The following is a 19,622-nucleotide window of genomic DNA, read 5'->3' as shown; positions in this document are numbered from 1 at the left end:
GTGCAATAGTGGAAGAACTGGAGTTTTTTTTGGGTATTTTCTTTGCTACTTGTGCCACTTTGAGCCAACTGGTAATACCCAAGCTATTTCTAAGACAGTGATCTCTACAGGATATTTCATATTCAAATGATTGTTTTTTTTTGTGTTTGTTTGTTTTTATTCAAACCCTGATGTAGCTTATCATAATTTGTGCATGAAGTGTATCTCAAGGCTTTCCATACAAAGGTCCATGCACTACTGCACTTTGTTCTTACTAGTAGGATAATTATTAAGCGTATTAATTTCTTATGAAAATGTTTTTTTACTAGTGCTACGTTTGGCCCATCAAGATGACGATCAACTATGTTTATGGTAAAGGATTGTCTTTCCTTTTACATCAGAAGGTTAAGAACAAGTTATTGAAGGCTCACATGTCAGAAATTACAAGACTTCAACTTAAATGCTTTATGAGGGAGTAATGTTGAACTTACTACCTAACCAAAACTAAATAAGCCTGACTTAAGTATTTTACTGGTAAATGAAAAGCACCTTCATAGAATTTGAACCTTGTGCTGCTTTCAAAGCCTAACAATGAATCTCGCTTGTGCATTGCCATCACTGCACCTATCACCTAATATAATGTAGTCCGGTTTACATTTGAAAACACATGTTTATTTTTGTTCATAATACTTTATTTGAGCATACAGTGTGGAATAAGGGGAGACAAGAAGACAAAGACGCTTGTAGAATCCTCGCGTACACACCTCGAACTAACCCTCTTTCAAGGTGGGTGGCCGTCACGTGACTGTATCGACCAATCATATTTGTCACCTTGAGTAGCCAATCGAAAGGGAAAGCTGAAGGGGCATAGAATAAGTTTTCACGTTTTATCATGAACACTTTTAATTTGATTTTTCAATATTTTATTATATTATATGACTTAAAAAAATCACATTCTTGTGCCGTAAAAATGTGAAATGATTTGAAAGATAATTAACGATGGTACACACCTATTCTCTTATTCAGTCATCTTATCGTATGGGCGGGGTATGAGCGATTTTTTTGGACGAGACAAAACGAGTAACCAATCAGATAGTGCAGTAGGCGGAAGAGTCGCGGACCGGTTGACCACGCCTATTTGACATTAGTGACCAATCACATGGGCATTTTTAGATATGTCATTGGCTAGGCTTTTTTGACAAGACAGTTTGAGTGGGCAATGGAATAAGAGCAGAGGCGGAAGTTGCGCGGACCCGGTTCCAGTTATCGTCCGCGAGGCGCGGCTTAACGTCAGCCTGCTCCGCCCATTGGCCGGTCTGCGGACTTGCCACAGACAGTTGTATGTTTCATAAAGATGCACTCTGATGCAGCCAGTAAGTAGAAGCCGATATCGGCTCTTTTGCTCAGCTACTGCCGTTTAGGGTGAACAGGACTCGTTCTGAACATGAATAGAAACCCGCTTGACTCGACGGTGTTTCCGGATTTCGCCAGCTCTGCGGGGTTCGATTAATTTTATGCTTTTTTGCGTGGGTCTCTTTGTATTTGCCGGTGCGACAACAAAGGACGTGTACAGGGTCTAAATGGAATCCCAGTTCCAAATCGACAACACTTTTTTGGGGGGGATGAAATTTTTTTGAATGTACATTTTACACCCATGACGGCCGACTTCTTCGATCACGAACGATGTGGGGGTTTTTTTCTCCCCGGAATGCGAAGCTTTAGTTTCTTCCTTTTCTGCTTTCGTTGCGACCTTTTTCCATATTTTAATTCTTCGGTGACAGATGAACAAAGAATTTCTGCCTGGGGGGTTTAGTTTACGATGCAACGAACGTGTAAATGGGTCAAATGCGTGTGTAGATTTTTAAGAGAGTGAAAATTTGTGACGCAGTTGAGTTAACATCTTCGATTTGACCCGCTCATCGCGTTTAGTAAGCCAACCAAATTAACATTGATGCAATTAACATACTCGCGTTTCGTGTTCAGCCTGTGTTGATTTTACAATGTAAAAAAAAAAAAAAAGTCATGTAAATCAGTCGGGTTGAATGTTAGTGGTGGGGGGGCAGATGGCTTTGAAAGAATCGCTAGGCTTGTTGAGATCTTTGGGAATTGTAGTTCTTCAAGGCTGTGTTCGAGTCGTGCCGTCATCGGAACTCGTGCGGAAATTGACTACAAATCCCAAGCTCTGCTATACTTTGTAAACTCCGCGTAAGTTACAGTGCTATTTTTGGTGCGCAAGCTAACGCTAGCCCAGCCGCGTCGCCTTTAACGACCGCGTTCGACCGGCATTTGAAGAGTTACCGGAAAACAAATTAACACATTTTTTAGTCACGTCAAGAGTCCGCCCCGTTGTTTCGTGTTGAAACATCACGCCGTGGTACTCTAAAGCTAAGCCGTGAACATCTATTGACACCGCTAGCGTTAGCCGACGGACGGGCTCAGGACTTTTGACGATGTAGTGACGTCGTCCTCGTGCATCTTCGTGTCCCCTCGTACTTGACTTGATTTCCATGTCCACAATTATTATAATAACCGTACCTCGTGTCTTTTATTATTATTTCTTTGGACAGATTTTCAGCTGAATTCTCACTTGACTACGCTGGCCAGCATCCATAAGATCCACCACACATTGCACAGGCTGGTAAATGCATACGAACACATGTTGTGTTTGTTTCTGAAGCGTATATTTTTTTGGATTAAAAGCGTTTGGAATCTCTTCTGGCAGAACCTCGCGGAAGACGTTGGACAGGAGAGCCACACGTCAGGTAATAGCTGCAATTTCTTTCACTTCTGAAAGGAGAAAGACCCCCCCCCCCCTTCCATGTATATTTTTTAAACGGTTTAAAATGTGCTGTTTAAAACACAAACATGCAAGTCTTTTTGCCCAAAACACAGCCTTATTCTTGGTATATATATTTTTAATCTCAAGTGGTGTTCATCTTTATTCTCGTAAAACTTAAATCTTGAAAAGTTGCAATTTTATTCACAATTTTAACACAGCATTTCTTAAAAATATATCATATTAGATTCGTAAGATTATAATGTTTGATAAATATTTTTCTCCAAATATGTTTATTCTCGTAGAATAAGGTTTTAGTGTTTAAAATGTACAACTTATACAAGTTCTGTTACTCTCTAAAAAATAATACATTAAACAGAAATATTTGCTCATCAATTTAAAAGAATTTTTTTTTTAATAAAAACATTGGATAACAATAAAAATCTTTGACCAAAAAATACATTTGTATTGATTTTTTCATGTTTTTAAATTTCTAATAATCATTATTTTCTTTAGCTTGTTGCTCCAGAGCCATGCCTCCGAGGAAAAAGAGGAGACCCACCGCTGGAGATGACTTGTCAGCAAAGAAAAGTCGTCAGGACAGGTAGGGTTAATTTATTTTTCTCGTGCTCGTCCACAAGAGGTTCCTCTAAAATAATTCCACAAAACGCTAAGGGGCGAATAGCATTTTTTTTTCTTGTTTTCAATTGTTAGTCAAGTAACTCTTCTTCATTACTTGTGCCCTTTTAGAAAACTTGACTCTCCACTTATCCGCGAGGAGGAAACCTTTTCCAATAAAAGATGCCTTGAATGGTTCTATGAATATGCGGGTGCGCCAGTATTTTATTGATTGAAATCACATTGTTTTGGTCATGAGATGTGTAACACTCCTCTCTCGATAGGCTGCGATGACGTGGTGGGTCCGGAGGGCATGGAGAAGTTCTGTGAAGACATCGGCGTGGAACCGGAGAATGTAAGATGAAGAAGTTTGGTGACTGTGCAGTGTTGGCTCTTCAATTAATCAATTTGAGGAAAAATGTTTCATATGTTAAGAGACGCCGCTATTTTCCATCATAGGTTGATGCAGTTGAATCTAAAGCAGCTTTAACTAAATGTTTACTTTTTTTTGGTACCGAAGGTGGTGATGCTGGTGCTGGCATGGAAGCTGGACGCTCAGAGCATGGGCTACTTCACGCTGCAAGAGTGGCTGAGGGGCATGGGCTCGCTACAGTACGTACACGACCCAATTGTTTTGCGAGAGGTGAAGTGGTGTGCTCTTCTGCCTGAGTGACTCGTGTGCTCTTCCCAGGTGCGACTCCACGGAGAGGCTGAGAAACTCGCTGGACTTCCTGAGGTCCGTCCTCAACGACAGTACCAGCTTTAAGCTCATTTACCGATACGCCTTTGACTTTGCCCGGGTAGGTCTGCAAAAAGTGAAATTACTGCGTGTAGATTTTTGTAATAGAGATGTGGGAGTAAAAGTGGTGCTTTGGAACCATCTTTTGCCTTTTTGGTCCTATGGAGCAAAGTTGAAGTGAATTGAGGAGTTCATTGGGGAAAAAAGTAGTGTTTTGCCACCATCTTCTGGCCTTGGTGATGAATCATAGTTTTTATACTAATCAATATGGTGATTTTTGGGGAGGCAACTGTTTGTTTAAACTCCATTATGTGTCAGGGTGACTGAACGTTTGTTTTCAGGATGTTAGTGTTTTTACGTTTGCTTTGGCAGGAGAAGGATCAGAGGAGTTTGGACTTGAACACAGCCAAGTGCATGCTGGGGCTTCTTTTGGGAAAGACGTGGCCCCTCTTTCCAGTCTTCAATCAATTTCTAGAGGTAAGGATGGCAGAAAAAATAATGGAAACGACCTGTTTTAAGGGTCAATTGTTGTATGAATGGACTTTTTTTTGTGTGTGCTGCTTTGTTTCAAATTTTTTGAAACAAGGCTGCAAAATGTGTGCCGACGGGATTCCGCATGCCAGGTTTCTGTGTGGAGCATTCTCACGTCCAGCATCAACCAAGATTAATACTGACTGTTTTATGTCGCGTGTGAGAATTCCATGTACGTTGATGTTATGCCATTTTTAGTCATAAAAAATAATTGGTGTAAACCTTGTGACCATTTACAGGAGAGAAGCGATGATTCTGATGCAATTTTGGTACTGTTTGATTCCCCAGCAATCTAAGTATAAAGTGGTCAACAAAGACCAATGGTGCAACGTGTTGGAGTTCAGCCGGACAATCAACTTGGACCTCAGCAACTACGATGAGGACGGAGCCTGTAAGTCAGCTTTGCATTGAATCAGATCAGATCATAAGATAGATGATTTCACACATGCCTTTGCATGCATATCTATGCATATTTTATGCATATTTGGCTGGTAGCATACGAAACATTCTATTCTTCAATCATAAAAAAAGTATGTTTCTACCGTATACTCTTCTGTAGTAATTACTGTATGAAAATATAGGTAAAGAGAGACAAGCCATTTGTGCATCTCTTCAAGATGTTAATTTATGGAACAACTATGAAATAGAGCTGAAAATATCTGAGTCAATGACTGTGCTCAAAGAGTTTTGAAAACAGTGTTAAAAATATAAAATGTATATATGTCATAAGATCTTTTATAAAATGTTGCGAAATGTCTTTTAGATTTTTAAATGTTTAACGTTCTATGTACTAATTACTGTATGTGTAATGTTATATGTTAACGAAAATAATCGACTGAATAAAGGGAAGAAGATGCTATGCAAGTATTGACAATGAGTTTGAACTGCAGTTTTCTGCAGGGAAAAAAAAATCGGTCCATTCATCCATTTTCTATAAATCCGTTGGTGCTAAACATGCAGGCATGTTAAAAAAAAAATACAGTAATTATCATTAGTTGTCATTGGCATACAACTTAAAATATTTACAGACAAGATTTAACATACATTTTAAATTTAAAATAAGCACATTTCTCCTCTCTAGCCAATAATTCTGTCTGAAATGAATTTTTCATCTAAAAAGCACATTTGATTCAGCATGGCTTGTTGTGCTGTGAACAACAAAGTGCGCCGAGTCATGTACATCGATCTCTCCGCCGATATGGAGCGCTTGAGTGTTGCTAGCTAGCAGCTAATTTATGCAGCCATAACAGCGCCCGAGCCACCGGTAAACAATTGTGGCGTGTGTCCGTTTCAGCATCATTAATTTGTTCGTTAGCACCCTGAATTGGCGATTGAACATCATTTCAGAACAACGTATTGTTTGTATAAAGAGTCGGAAACCAGTCAAGCTGTTTTGCCACGACGTGCTGCTGGGAACAATAAAATAAGAGCGTACCAAGGCATCCATGTTCATATAATATTTGGTAAACTAAGGTTTATTTTAAAGTCGGCCTTTTTACAGCGTTTCCGTCCTGTTTTACTGTCACACTGAGCATTAACAATTGTTGCTGTGATTTGCTTGACTTTTTTGTAAATTTTTTACGTGTACTAGTGAACCGGCATTCAAGGCAATTAATTTTTTAACCAGGTACACATATTATTGGAGGACTTCATCGCTAATAATGTACTTTCAGAAAAAAAAGAGTATTTTTGGTCCACATATTTAAGTCCTATTACTGTTGCAAGTTCCTAAAAACTATTAAACTATATAAATTAAGCAATTGTTACGTAGATTTGAGCATGTTTAAGCCCAACACAACCGCAACACTAAAATGTTTCTTCCTTTCTTCCCGCCAGGGCCCGTCTTGTTGGATGAATTTGTGGAATGGTACAAAGAAAGACATATGTCCTAGCTGCAAATGCAAAAATCAAAAAAAACAAAAAATTGTGAGCATCAAGAATACTGTGACGACCGCAACGACGAGAATCAACGATGTGAAAACAAGTAAAAACAAAAAACAGGCGCGGGTGGGGGTGGGTCGCGGGAAGTTGGGTGCGCGCTTAGATCCGATAAAGTCGGCGAGCTAGCCAGGCTTAGCCCAAGCTCTCCTTTTACCTCTTTCCACTTGGAAACTGAGAAAGTATTGTTGGTGGGAGAAAGCAAAGGGGTCAGAGTCTTAAAGGTGAGCACATTTAGATAATAAGTCACATGGTGGATTCCCATGGCGGGTTTCGGCTGCCTGTGCTGTTTACTTGATTAGTGCCAGTCGTTTTTCCCCTTTTTTTTTTGTTTTTTTAAGCGCCAAACAAAACCGCATTGCTGCTAATTCCATTCGGGCTGGTCTAGAGGCCCCCCTTTTAGCGTTAGTTGGTCCCCGCACCGGGCCAATGGATGCGTCCACTTAGCTGTGCCTCAAACTTTACCACACACGTAGATGACAAATGTACATATGTTGTATAAAGGTTGAGAGGGTATTTGACACCAAACCCGCTCTTTTTTTTTTTTTTTTTTTTTTTTTTTTGTCGTCCCCAGCGTGTGGTTCAGTCTTCCTTTTTAGTCTGTTAGTTTCAGGTAGCACACCCCATCCCCCCCATCCTTTCCCTCCTCTCCAGTGTTGGAACCAGCATTTCTAGCGCCACCTACAAGAATGTGGGACAGGTCGGAACTGCGTAATAGCGATATATTTTTTTTTTGGTCTACACACTTTTGTCTTTGGCTGTGCTGTGACGCTGACTCGTCCAAATGATTTTAATAATTGCATGCAGATCCCGACAGAGCCATTTTTTCTTTGTACAGGAATGTGTGCAAATGTTTTTTGTGCTTTTTTTTTTTTTGAAAATCACTATCATGTTCATCTTTTGGCTTTTCGGCGGGAACTCATGATTGTGTAGCGTTGTTGTTAAGACCTGGAAAAAAAAAACATACGTGTAACCTCATGGTGGGACAAGCGTTCACCCCATTGAAGCCACATGAAAAAAAAAAAAAAAACCTAGCGTGCATTTTTGTTTATTTATTGGCAGTGCATCTGTTAGCTTGCACAAACACACACACACACACACACACGACACCACCTCTGGTTTCACTGTATGTGAAATAGACAACACACGGTTATGTACAGATTTAATTCATGTTCTCGTATTCTCTTGTGACAATGCAGGAAGGTGAACGTGCTTGTCCCAGTTGTATATATGTATGTAAAACTAAGTGTCTATATGTCGGTTTTCACTATAACCAATGTCTATAAACATAAATAAAAAAAAGGGTTTATTAACTTAACTCCACTTGGTTTGTTGGGAGCATTTTATTTTCAAAAAAATATCACACATGCTATAGAACAATGAGTACAAGAATAATGCAGACATGAGTGTAGATAAGTAAAAGTTTACTTAAGGTAAGAGTACCCAGATAGTTATATATATCAAAACAAGACTGGATTGAACATATTGATATAGTACAGTGGTTCCCAAGCAACACATGATTTATCTTGTGGAAAATCAATACATTCTGCCTGTACCATTTCATTGGCATATTTTGGATTCAATTGCTAATTTTCTACCAATTGGGTGAAATTGGACACTTAAAGGAAGCTTATAAGTCAAATATCTTAATAATCAATAACACCCAAGCAATGATTAACAGGCTTATGTTTTGCTTATTTTATTTTGTATTGGCCTAAAAGCTAGTTAAACATTCACTCTAAAATTGGGGATAACTTTGGAAAAACTCCCTTTTAAGCTCAAATGTATAGGCCCTTGAACTTGCCCAAAATGTCAAAACTGAAATGGTTAACTTAATGTTGATGTATATTAAAACTTAATGATTTGCCAATATAAGGTCAAAATATATACATTTATGCTCACACCAATATCCAAGAATTGATTGCACCCTTGGACCAAAGTTTACAAAATGGCAAAACATACATATAAATTAATCACACCATAAATTCTATGACCCACCTCAAGGTCAAGCAGTCGGTCATGGATAACGTAAATTAAAATGTGTCTTGACAATGATCCAGCTAACAGCTTTGCACCCGGAAGACTGCTTCACTCAAAAGTATGTCAAATATTCTTCTGATTTAAACCTGACTAATGGCTGCCGTATGAGAAGTTTCAGAATCCACCATTAACTCCACAGTCTCATCTGGCAGCGGAGTTGTCGGAACAGGTGGCGGAATCTCCCGAAGTGGAAGCGCATGTGTCCTGTATTGGGGGATGTCATAAGGAAGGTCTTCTGCTGTGCTTGCTGAGGTGTAAGGAACGAGGACTTCTGACATGTCTCGATTGAAAGTCCCAGAAGCACCACTTGGTTGGAAGGAGTTCACTTTTTCATCCTCTCTGTCCCATGTTTCTCTCTCGGATGACATGGCTTTCAGGGCGCTAAGTCCTCTTCGTTCTCTCTTTTCTGATGCATCCTTCCGTAGCTCGCTTGTGGTGAATGACGACAAGGTTCCGCTACTCAAATGAAGAGGTCTTGTGATGGGGTTGCTTTCTTGCACTACCGTCTGGGTAAAGGACCCAGCTGGAGTACTTTGGACTCCTTCATTTGGAGACTGTAGGCTTGTGTCTGGAAGTTTGGAGAGATCAGAGAGGCGGGTCTTCAGTCCTGTCCATTGAATCTCAGATGATGAGTTCCTAAAGGGTCTCGGGGAAAGTGATGGAATCTGATATCTGGTACTGTAGGAGGAGTTACTTTGTGTGGTCGTCATGTTCATACCTGATGGATCCCTGTTGGGGAGAGAATGATCCACAGAGCCTGGGTCAGCAATGGTCTTTGGGGCCAAAGATGGGTTCTGGTATTTTGAACTATAGGGTAACGGGTATCTAACAATATAGGAGGAACCATGTTTGTCCCGGGAAGGGGACAAGTCACCCCCAGATCTTAGATTAGGAATATTTTTCGAGGCAAGAGATGGGAGTTGGTATCTGGTGCTAAAGGAGGAACCATGCAGCGTAGTCGTTACATCTGTGTTTTTATCTTTGGTGGGTATATCATTTGGTAGAGACGAAGCTTTCAATATCACACGTGTGTATCGTATTGGTGATTCGCTGTCTGATGTATCCGACTTTCTCGCAATTTCCATCATCTCTCTGGCTTCTTCTACCTCACCTGGCTCATCTTCGCTGTTGCTGGAGGAAGAGTGCTCTGGCACAGTGGTACCTTGCGACTTTTCCGTTGTCATTTGGGTCTCCGCAGTCCAGGTGGTAGAAGGAAAAGAAAGACTGAGATCATGAGACTCTCCTTTCCATTGAGAATATTTTGTAAATTCTACGTCATTCTCACTGCTGCTAGATGAATCTAGATGTTGTTTTAGAGTAGCAGGAGCCTTTATATCCAAGTACCTCTTTATATGCGGCATACCTATTAGTCTTGACTTTCCTTCACTTGTGGGATCCTCTGCTGGTTTGACGATGTTTTCATAAACTTGCACAGCGCTTAGAGGTGACTCTGTATCTTTGAGTTCTTGCCGGCCATCTACAGTTTGTTTTTGGTTCGTTGCGCCAGTGTCACTTTCACTGAGCGACACCACTGGTGTTTCATGTGCATGTGACGTGATTTCAAGACGCTTTCGGAAGCGGGAGAACCCGAGATGCATGTTGGCCCACCGCGACTGGAGCTCTGGGTTTATCTCCGTAGTCGCGTTACGGGGTTCGTCCTCACCAGTCTCTGGAACAATGGTATATTTTTCTAATCTGATCTCAGGATCTCTTTTGGGACTCTGAGGGATGGTTATCACAGGCGATTTAACCGAACTCTTGTCTACCAACTTTGGTGAAGCTTTTCCATTTCTGTTTCTTTCACCACTGTCACTTGCGAGGTCGTTTGATTTTGAATGCCAAGCCTCAGTAGAAATAACATCAGGAGCAAGTTGCTGTTGAGAAGATGGTGTTCCGATATCTAAACGTCTGCTGACACCCAGATTTACCCTCGGCAGCGTCAGTGTCTCCATAATATTAGCATTAGCATTGTCCTGTTCGTCTGAACTGCTCGGTTGATTTTCTTCCACTATTTGCTCTTGTTTGTCACCGTGTGACAGATCAGCAGGTATTTTTTTAATGTCCAAGCGCCATCTAACACGGTTACCTCTGGCAAGGTCCACTAGAGGCCATGATGTTTCACCAGCAGGCTCAACATGGCTTAGTGCTATCATGCTATCGCTAGTAGACGTCTTAACAGGAGGCGGCAATTGTGCTTTTATGTCCAGCCGCCTTTTGAGTCGAAGATTACGTCTAATACTTTTTTCTTGGTCCTGGCTCGTAGTGTTCAAAGCCATGGATGTCCCACTGAGGTCTATTGTATTGCTCTCACTATCGGCATTCTGGCCATGCTGCAGCGATCGAGGGTACTGGCTTGTTTCATCCTCACTGGAAGAGGAAGGTGGGGATGTCACTTTGATATTTAGATGTTTGATTTTATGAAAATTAACTATAGGGCGTTCCGTTTCTAGGTCATGATGATTGGAATGTTCAGTTGGAGACATTGCCTTTAGTGTCTCGTAATATCCTTGTTTTTGTTCATCAGCAATTGCGTCCTCCTCACTATCGCTACTGGAGGACAATGCTGGTGATGGTACTTTAATTTCCAAACGCCTCTTGATCCTGAAAGGGTCATTCATTAGGTCAAACGATGACCAAAGCCCTTGAGAATCATGCCCTGTATTTGTGGTCACTTGCTCCTGTTTTGTGATGTGATGTGATGGTAATGAATAAGTAGATGGTGACAGTACTTTGATGTTTAGACGCCGCTTGATTCTGAAAATATGATCAAGATTAACAGAGGGCCAAGATTGTTGTGGATCATATCTTGATGTTGAAGTTGCTTTAATGGGGTACCTTGTTTCTTTTGTGATTTCCTGCTCCTGTTGCGTAGGTTGACAGAATATGTCTTGCTTACTGTCGCTGGTGGACAATGCATCGAATGTTGGTGACATTGGTTTTATTTCTAAACGCCGCTTAATGCTAAACGTATTTTCAAGATCAACACAGGGCCAAATGGGTTTTGAATCATAACTTGCTGTTGGTGACACATTTGTGTATCTGGCTACCTTATTGGCATTTTGCTCCTCTCTTGTGATGTAATGACTTGTTTTATGCTCACTTTCATTTCCAGCTGATGAAGCTGAAGCTGGTGCCTTTCTTTTGACATTCAGACGCCTCTTGATTCTAAAAGAATCGTCAAGATCTATGGAGGGCCATGGTGCTTGTGGCTCATAACTTGGTGTCGGTGATACTTTGGTGGGGTACCTAGTGCCTTTAGTGGTAACGTGCTCTTGGTTTGTAACGTGATGAATTGTTTCGTGTTTACTGTCCCTGCTGGATAGTGAATCTGAAGGTGAAGGTGTTCTCACATTTAGACGCCTTTTGATTTTGAAAGTATCATCAAGATCTATGGAGGGCCAGGGTGCTTGTGGCTCCCAACTTTGTGTTGATTTAGTGGGGTAGCTTTCACCTGTAATTTTAACTTGCTCCTGTTTTGTGATGTGATGAATTGTTTCATGCTCACTGTCACTGCTGGATGATGAAACTGAAGGTGGTGAAGGTATTTTCACATTCAGGCGCCTTTTGATTCTGAAAGAATCATCAAGATCTATGGAGGGCCAGGGTGCTTGTGGCTCCCAACTTTGTGTTGATGATGCTTTAATGGGGTAGCTTTCACCTGTAATATTAACTTGCTCCTGTTTTGTGATGTGATGAATTGTTTCATGCTCACTGTCACTGCTGGACGGTGAAACTGAAGGTGGTGATAGTGTTTTGACATTCAGACGCCTCTTGATTTTGAAAGAATCGTCAAGATTTATGGAGGGCCAGGGTGCTTGTATGTCATAGCTTGGTGTTGATGACACTTTGGTGGGGTACCGAGCACTTTTATTGGTAACCTGTTCTTGGTTTGTGATGTGATGAATTGTTTCATGCTCACTGTCACTGCTGGATAGTGAATCTGAAGGTGACTGTGTTCTCACATTTAGGCGCCTCTTGATTTTAAAAGAATCATCAAGATCTATGGAGGGCCAGGGTGCATGTGGCTCCCAACTTTGTGTTGATGATGGTTTAATTGGGTAGCTATCACCTTTAACGGAAACTTGCTCCTGTTTTGTGATGTGATGACTTTTTTTATGCTTACTGTCACTGTTGGAAGATGAGTCTGAGGGTGCTGATGGTGTTTTGACATTCAGACGCCTCTTGATTTTGAAAGAATCGTCAAGATTTATGGAGGGCCAGGGTGCTTGTGGCTCCCAGTTTTGTGTTGAGAATGTCTTAGCGGCGTAGTTATCACCTTTAATGCTAACTTGCTCCTGTTTTGTGATGTGATGAATTGTTTCATGCTCACTGTCACTGCTGGATGATGAAACTGAAGGTGGTGAAGGTATTTTCACATTCAGGCGCCTTTTGATTCTGAAAGAATCATCAAGATCTATGGAGGGCCAGGGTGCTTGTGGCTCCCAACTTTGTGTTGATGATGCTTTAATGGGGTAGCTTTCACCTGTAATATTAACTTGCTCCTGTTTTGTGATGTGATGAATTGTTTCATGCTCACTGTCACTGCTGGACGGTGAAACTGAAGGTGGTGATAGTGTTTTGACATTCAGACGCCTCTTGATTTTGAAAGAATCGTCAAGATTTATGGAGGGCCAGGGTGCTTGTATGTCATAGCTTGGTGTTGATGACACTTTGGTGGGGTACCGAGCACTTTTATTGGTAACCTGTTCTTGGTTTGTGATGTGATGAATTGTTTCATGCTCACTGTCACTGCTGGATAGTGAATCTGAAGGTGACTGTGTTCTCACATTTAGGCGCCTCTTGATTTTAAAAGAATCATCAAGATCTATGGAGGGCCAGGGTGCATGTGGCTCCCAACTTTGTGTTGATGATGGTTTAATTGGGTAGCTATCACCTGTAATGTTAACTTGCTCCTGTTTTGTGATGTGATGAATTTTTTTATGCTTACTGTCACTGTTGGAAGATGAGTCTGAGGGTGCTGATGGTGTTTTGACATTCAGACGCCTCTTGATTTTGAAAGAATCGTCAAGATTTATGGAGGGCCAGGGTGCTTGTGGCTCCCAGTTTTGTGTTGAGAATGTCTTAGCGGCGTAGTTATCACCTTTAATGCTAACTTGCTCCTGTTTTGTGATGTGATGAATTGTTTCATGCTCACTGTCACTGCTGGGCGATGAAACTGAAGGTGGTGAAGGCGTTTTGATATTCAGACGCCTCTTGATTTTGAAAGAATTGTCAAGATCTATGGAGGGCCAGGGTGCTTGTGGGTCATAGCTCGGTGTTGACACTTTGGTGGGGTACCTATTACTTCCAATTGTAACCTGTTCTTGTTTTGCAATGTGATTAATTGTTTCATGCTCACTGTCACTGTTGGAAGATGAGTCTGAGGGTGGTGAAGGTGTTTTGACGTTCAGACGCCTCTTGATTTTGAAAGAATCATCAAGATCTATGGAGGGCCATGGTGCTTGTGGCTCATACCTTGGTGTTGGTGATACTTTGGAGTAGCTATCACCTTTAATGTTAACTTGCTCCTGTTTTGTGATGTGATGAATTGTTTTATGCTCACTGTCACTGCTGGATGATGAAACTGAAGGTGGTGAATGTGTTTTGACATTCAGACGCCTTTTGATTCTGAAAGAATCATCAAGATCTATGGAGGGCCAGGGTGCTTGTGGCTCCCAACTTTGTGTTGATGATGCTTTAATGGGGTAGCTTTCACCTGTAATATTAACTTGCTCCTGTTTTGTGATGTGATGAATTGTTTCATGCTCACTGTCACTGTTGGAAGATGAGTCTGAGGGTGGTGAAGGTGTTTTGACATTCAGACGCCTCTTGATTTTGAAAGAATCGTCAAGATCTATGGAGGGCCAGGGTGCTTGTCCGTCATAGCTTGGTCTTGATGACACTTTGGTGGGGTGGCTATCACCTTTAATGATAACTTGCTCCTGATTTGTGATGTGATGAATTGTTTCATGCTCACTGTCACTACTGGATGGTGAAACTGAAGGTCCTTTGACAATCAGACGCCTCTTGATTTTTAAAGAATCGTCAAGATCAATGGATGGCCAGTGTAACTGTTGGTCATAACTTTGTGTTGGAAGTGCTTTAATGGGGTACTTAGCTGCTCTTATGGCCCCTTGCTCCAATTTTGTGACCTGAGTTGTCATTTGATCATCACTGTCGCTGTAAGTGGATCCATCCAAAGTTGGTGACGGTGCTTTCACGTTTAGTCTCCTCTTAATTCTGAAAGAATCCTCAAGATTAATAGGAGACCAGGGTGTTTGTGGGTCGTATCTCGGTGTTGGTGGTTCTTTGGGGTATGTGGTTCCTTCAGTTCCTCCATTCTCTTTTTTTATGATGTGATGAGTTGTTTCATGCTCACCGTCACTGTCGGATGATGAATTTGTAGATTCCGAATGTGCTTTGACATTGAGACGCCTCTTGACTCTGAATGAATCATCAAGATCAACGGAGGGCCAGTGCAGTTGTGGGTCATAATCTGATTTTGGAAATGCTTTATTGGGATCCGTTGTTACTTTAATGGCTTCTTGTTTCTGTTTCGTGATGTAATTGGTTGTTCCGGGATCACTATCACTGTTGGACAGTGACTCTGACGTTGCAGAAGGTGCTTTGACATTTAGACGTCTCTTAAGTCTGAAAGAATCTTCAAGATCTATCGAGGGCCACCGTGATTGTGGGTCATAATTTATTGTTGGAGGTGCTTTAATTGGGTACTTCGTTACTTTTATGGTTTCTTTCTCCTGTTTTTGCATGTACGGCATTGTTTCGTCTTCACTGTCACTTATGGGTGCTGAGCTTGAAGTTGGTGACAATGGTTTGACATCTAGGCGCCTCTTAATTCTGAAAGAATCCTCAAGGTCAATTGAGGGCCATTGTGTTTGTGGGTCATACCTTGGCAATAACTGAGATTTTGGCCGTGCCTTGCTGGCCCTGGTTTCTTCCTCACTGTCACTGCTTGAGGACGGCTCGGTAAGCGTTGGCTTAATATTTATAGGCCTTTCAATCTCCTGCCATACATCTTGACCTTGAACCCTTGCCTTGACCACTTTTTCAGGTGTCTCTGTGAGATGTATTGATCCATCCTCAGAGTCTGTGCCAGATATTGAATCTGATGTTCGTTTGATATCTGTACGTCTCTGTTCTGAAGTGGTATGCTCAAAATCATGTATCGGCCACTGTGCTTGTGAGTCCGATGTTGGCGATACTCTAACCGAATGTCTTTTTTCTTCTTCTTCACTGTCACTGCTGTAGAACGTATTTGAAGGTGTGACTGCTGCTGTGACCACCAGCCTTGTTTTGGCTTGACCATCACTATCATGCACTTTGATATCCATACGTCTCTGGACGCGGATTGAGTGTTCTAGATTGACTTTAGGCCACCAAAGTTCTGTGTCCTGATCTAGGGGAGGTTCATATTCTTTTGCAGACATTATGTTGGTTTTAGAATAGCTCCTACTCACCTCCTCCTCTTCCTGCGGATCTGGGTTCACGGTGTATTGTGTCAGTTCGTCGTCGCTCATGTATGAACTGGAGCTGGACGAAACCTTCCTGTGTAGCCTTGGTGCAATTTGTCTTGTGTATTTATAAGAACTCATGGGGCTACTGGGTTTGGGAGATGTGCTGCGGACCGAGTCACTGAAGTCAAACTGTTCATCATCCTCCTCTGGTTCTGCTGTGAACATATCGCTGCCGTTCGGATGCGTATTCCGATCTGCAGTGTGCCCAGAGGAAAATCCTGGCATTTTCCTATTGGAAATTTGAGGTAAATCTGTTGAGTTCTGCTGAACAGTGTCTACTTCCTTTTGGTCCCCATCAGCAAGAGAGGAATCAGACAAACTTCGCTTGAGGTTTTGACTCGAAAGACCCCTTGTATCCTCTGAATCGCTTTGCTCCTGACTTTTTTCACTTCCTGAATCTCCTACAACCCTTTCACATTCAACGGCAGTACCATTTGCTTTTGTTTCATGTTCAGTGTCGTAATATTTAACATGGTTTTCTTCACTGAAGTCCACCGTGCTGAAAGTGACTCTCCTTTCCCTATGAGGCCGCAATTCCTCTGGGTCCTCATTCTCGGAGTAGGCCTCATTGTCATATTGTCTCTCCTCGGCTGCCGACGCTGGGTCGGATGTTTTCTTCCGGGTGATTCTCTTCCAGAGCATCTCAATGCAAGGTCTTAGGAGAACTCCCAGGATGAATGCCACCAGAAAGGTGATGAACACAGACAGACATACAGCTAATACAAAGTCTGATTGTGTCACATTTTGGCTCCTTACTTCACCTGCGATTCCATCAGGTACACTTCGAACCTTTCTGCTAAATCCTCCAATACGGAGATGAATGACGGACATCACCTGGTAGTCCTTGGACAAACATAAATAAATGCCAGTGTTTTTCTCTGTGACGGCACTGATAAGGAGACCAGACTGAGGTTGGTTTGCATGGGCTAAACCAGCAGGCGTCCACCATAGTACACCTAGGAATATAAGACATGAATAGTTTATTCCATTTAGATGGTGCAGAGGATTTGTTTCACACGTACCCTCAGGAGTACAGGACAACAGAACCTCGGAACCCATTTGGACCGTCACATCCCGGTGGAACTGTGCTTCCATTTCAGCACTATTACAGTTCAGATCATCATCCTCTAGGGATAGAAAGTCCGCACCGGCAAGAATGGGTGGAGAAGCGCAAACCAGATTCCAGGATTGCGAGCTTCTGCTCCTGTCTAAAGCCAGCCATCTTCTTATGCTGCGCATTTCGCAGTCACAGTGCCAGCTGTTTCCGGGCAGCTGAACGTCCGCTCCGATGGCGCGTAGAGAGAGATAGGTCGAAGGGTGGAGCTTGGTCAACATGTTGAAGCTCACGTCGAGGATCTGCCATGAGACAAATGTTGGTTTTCAAAACAGCAGCAAATTATTTTTAAAGATTATCAGATTAAACGGATGTCTGGTATCGCCGAGACTGACAAATACATAAGACATCTTTATTCATTAAATCGTGATTATTGCAACCAAGGATTATTAACCTTGAGCTGGCGCAAGTGTCGGAAGGTTTGCGGGTGCAGGCTGCTGATGAGGTTGTGTCGGAGGTGGAGCTCCCTTAATCCATGCAGGTCGTCCAGTTCTCCATGCTGGATCATGGTAATGCTGTTGAAGGATAGCTGCAGGATTTCCAAGACCTCCAGAGCACTCAAGCCTTTTAAACACGGTTTACCGCAATGAAAAGAAGAATCACTGTTAGAATGACCAACTCCCCGAGGTAGTGTATTTTGCTTTTTCTTTGTTTTTTTTTGTTTTTTTTAGAAGTGTACAATGGATCACCACTGAAGTGGAAACAACTTATTGCTAGGTAGAAAATGTGAAGACTCACCTCACAGGCATCGTGCCTCCGCAAGAAAAGTTAATGGTGAGTAGTGCACAATTTATTGTTTGATTGTACACTTTTAAAACAGTTAATAAGCTTCGTCCGTTAAGATGGCCGCCTCATGAGAATTATGTTGCGCATTTAGAGATCAAGTCAAATTTTTTAGGCTTGTATGGTTTTTTTTTGGGGGGGGGGGGGCAGAAAAGTACTAGTGAGTGAAGAGGAAATGTATGATAAACACGGGAAATGTTTTCTGATCATTTTTGTTAATTGATCATCTCAAATGGTAGAACGCGACATCTTGCCTGTCACGATTAATTTAACTGATCCTCGGCAATATTAACATTTAAAAAGCCGACATGTCAAATCAAGCACTTTGTCATCCGACCACCAGAGGGCAATGCTTCCCAAATGTTTGCATACATAAAAAACATAAGCTTCTGCTTTTCTCACTCATATTTTTTTTACCAGTGTGAATGGTGTTGAGTTTCTCACCTGATTCCTAATAAATACAACGCCAGCTGTCAGTTGAGACCCAATTTAAAAAATTGAATACATTTGGTTTGAAATGACCAAAAATGACATTTTGACTGCTCATTGAATGAAATTTGCTTAAAAGTAACTTGCACTCAGCAAGTAAGTTAGCTGTGTTGCCCTGTGTGTTTTTGCCGTAATTATTATTTTATTTATTTTAGTTTAATATTATTTGTAAGTGTCAAGCCTTGAAGCCTTGTTTATATACCGCTTGTTTAAAAAAAGGGCAATAAATAGAAACGTTTGACAGAACGTGATGAATAATCGGTATTTCAATATTGACCAAAATAATGATTATTATTTTGGCCATAATTGTGTAGCCCCAGATGAACAGTTTGTTTTTCATTTTTTGAAAGCATTTGCGAATTTTTATACTTTACGTTAAAAAATCATCTCGCAGGACCGTATTAAACCCGTCTGCGGGTCAGAACCGGTGTGACACCCCTTACTTAAACGTTTGCCACGATACATCTAATCCGAGACTTTTAATTTTGCCTTAAGGGAGTTGTGTGCTTTTATAAACGGCGCTTATCTTTGTCCGCATGTATCTAATGAAGCATTTACGAGCAGGTGACTCACCGCGTGGTAATCGTCGTAGCTGATTCCTCTCCGCAGATAACAGCTGCAAGTTCGGGGCCCAGCTGGCGCACCCTCGACCCCGGACGCGCCCGCGGTTGCAGAGCGACAGGCGCGCCATGCTATTGTTGGCCAAGCGTAGGCTGCGGAGCTCGGGAAGCGTCCGGCGCAGAAGCCTCATCCCTTCCAGGCGGTTGTGAGAAACATCCAGATGTTCCACGGAGTCCGAAATTCCCGGCATTGCCCCGAGGCCCGCCGACGAGCAGTTCAGCACGGACGACACGGGGCACCGGCAGGATGCGGGACAAGCCGGCGAGTGGCCGCCGAGCCCGGCGGAGGCCACCAGCGGCAGCAAAACCATCAGAACCCGAGCCGTCCTCGCCGCCCTCGCCATCCTCGCCATCCACTCCGAGCGTCGTCACATCTGAAGCGCTTGGAACTCCGCGATCAAAGTTTGCTCCAGTACGAATACGCCCTAAGACGCCATTCAATCATTTACGCGCGGTTAAT

The 19,622-nt window shown here is 42.2% G+C and overlaps 3 protein-coding genes across 4 annotated transcripts; 1 reads left to right on the top strand and 2 right to left on the bottom strand.

The window, feature by feature from the left end:
- The first annotated feature begins 1,203 nt into the window (after positions 1-1,203).
- On the top strand, positions 1,204-7,904 carry dcun1d4 (DCN1, defective in cullin neddylation 1, domain containing 4 (S. cerevisiae)). 2 transcript variants are annotated; one of them, XM_088426419.1, is made up of 11 exons: positions 1,204-1,352; positions 2,547-2,617; positions 2,702-2,741; positions 3,272-3,359; positions 3,506-3,585; positions 3,658-3,728; positions 3,894-3,985; positions 4,065-4,173; positions 4,485-4,589; positions 4,932-5,034; positions 6,480-7,904. In XM_088426419.1, exons 1-11 carry the CDS (start codon positions 1,334-1,336, stop codon positions 6,533-6,535), a joined length of 834 nt encoding a protein of 277 aa, XP_088282545.1. In that variant the 5' UTR covers positions 1,204-1,333; the 3' UTR covers positions 6,536-7,904. The 2 variants fall into 2 exon arrangements, with proteins under 2 accessions (XP_088282545.1, XP_088282546.1); XM_088426420.1 differs by having other exon boundaries at positions 1,333-1,479.
- A 255-nt stretch (positions 7,905-8,159) lies between these two features.
- Positions 8,160-10,616, bottom strand: LOC148416489 (uncharacterized). The gene is made up of 2 exons (XM_088426224.1): positions 9,543-10,616; positions 8,160-9,440 (listed from the first exon to the last, which is right to left on the bottom strand). Exons 1-2 carry the CDS (start codon positions 10,571-10,573, stop codon positions 8,702-8,704), a joined length of 1,770 nt encoding a protein of 589 aa, XP_088282350.1. The 5' UTR covers positions 10,574-10,616; the 3' UTR covers positions 8,160-8,701.
- A 298-nt stretch (positions 10,617-10,914) lies between these two features.
- On the bottom strand, positions 10,915-19,506 carry lrrc66 (leucine rich repeat containing 66). The gene is made up of 7 exons (XM_088425818.1): positions 19,116-19,506; positions 17,665-17,834; positions 17,179-17,512; positions 16,100-17,112; positions 12,133-14,563; positions 11,518-11,949; positions 10,915-10,988 (listed from the first exon to the last, which is right to left on the bottom strand). The coding sequence occupies exons 1-7, from the start codon at positions 19,504-19,506 to the stop codon at positions 10,915-10,917; spliced, it is 4,845 nt and encodes a 1,614-aa protein (XP_088281944.1).
- Between the last annotated feature and the right edge of the window lie 116 nt (positions 19,507-19,622).

Source organism: Hippichthys cyanospilos, chromosome 10 (assembly GCF_059441005.1).
Source record: "Hippichthys cyanospilos isolate Australia breed blue-spotted pipefish chromosome 10, RoL_Hcya_1.0, whole genome shotgun sequence".
Taxonomy (NCBI): Eukaryota; Metazoa; Chordata; class Actinopteri; order Syngnathiformes; family Syngnathidae; genus Hippichthys; species Hippichthys cyanospilos.
The sequence above is the reverse complement of the archived record's forward strand: the minus strand, read 5'-3'. Positions and strand labels throughout refer to the sequence as shown.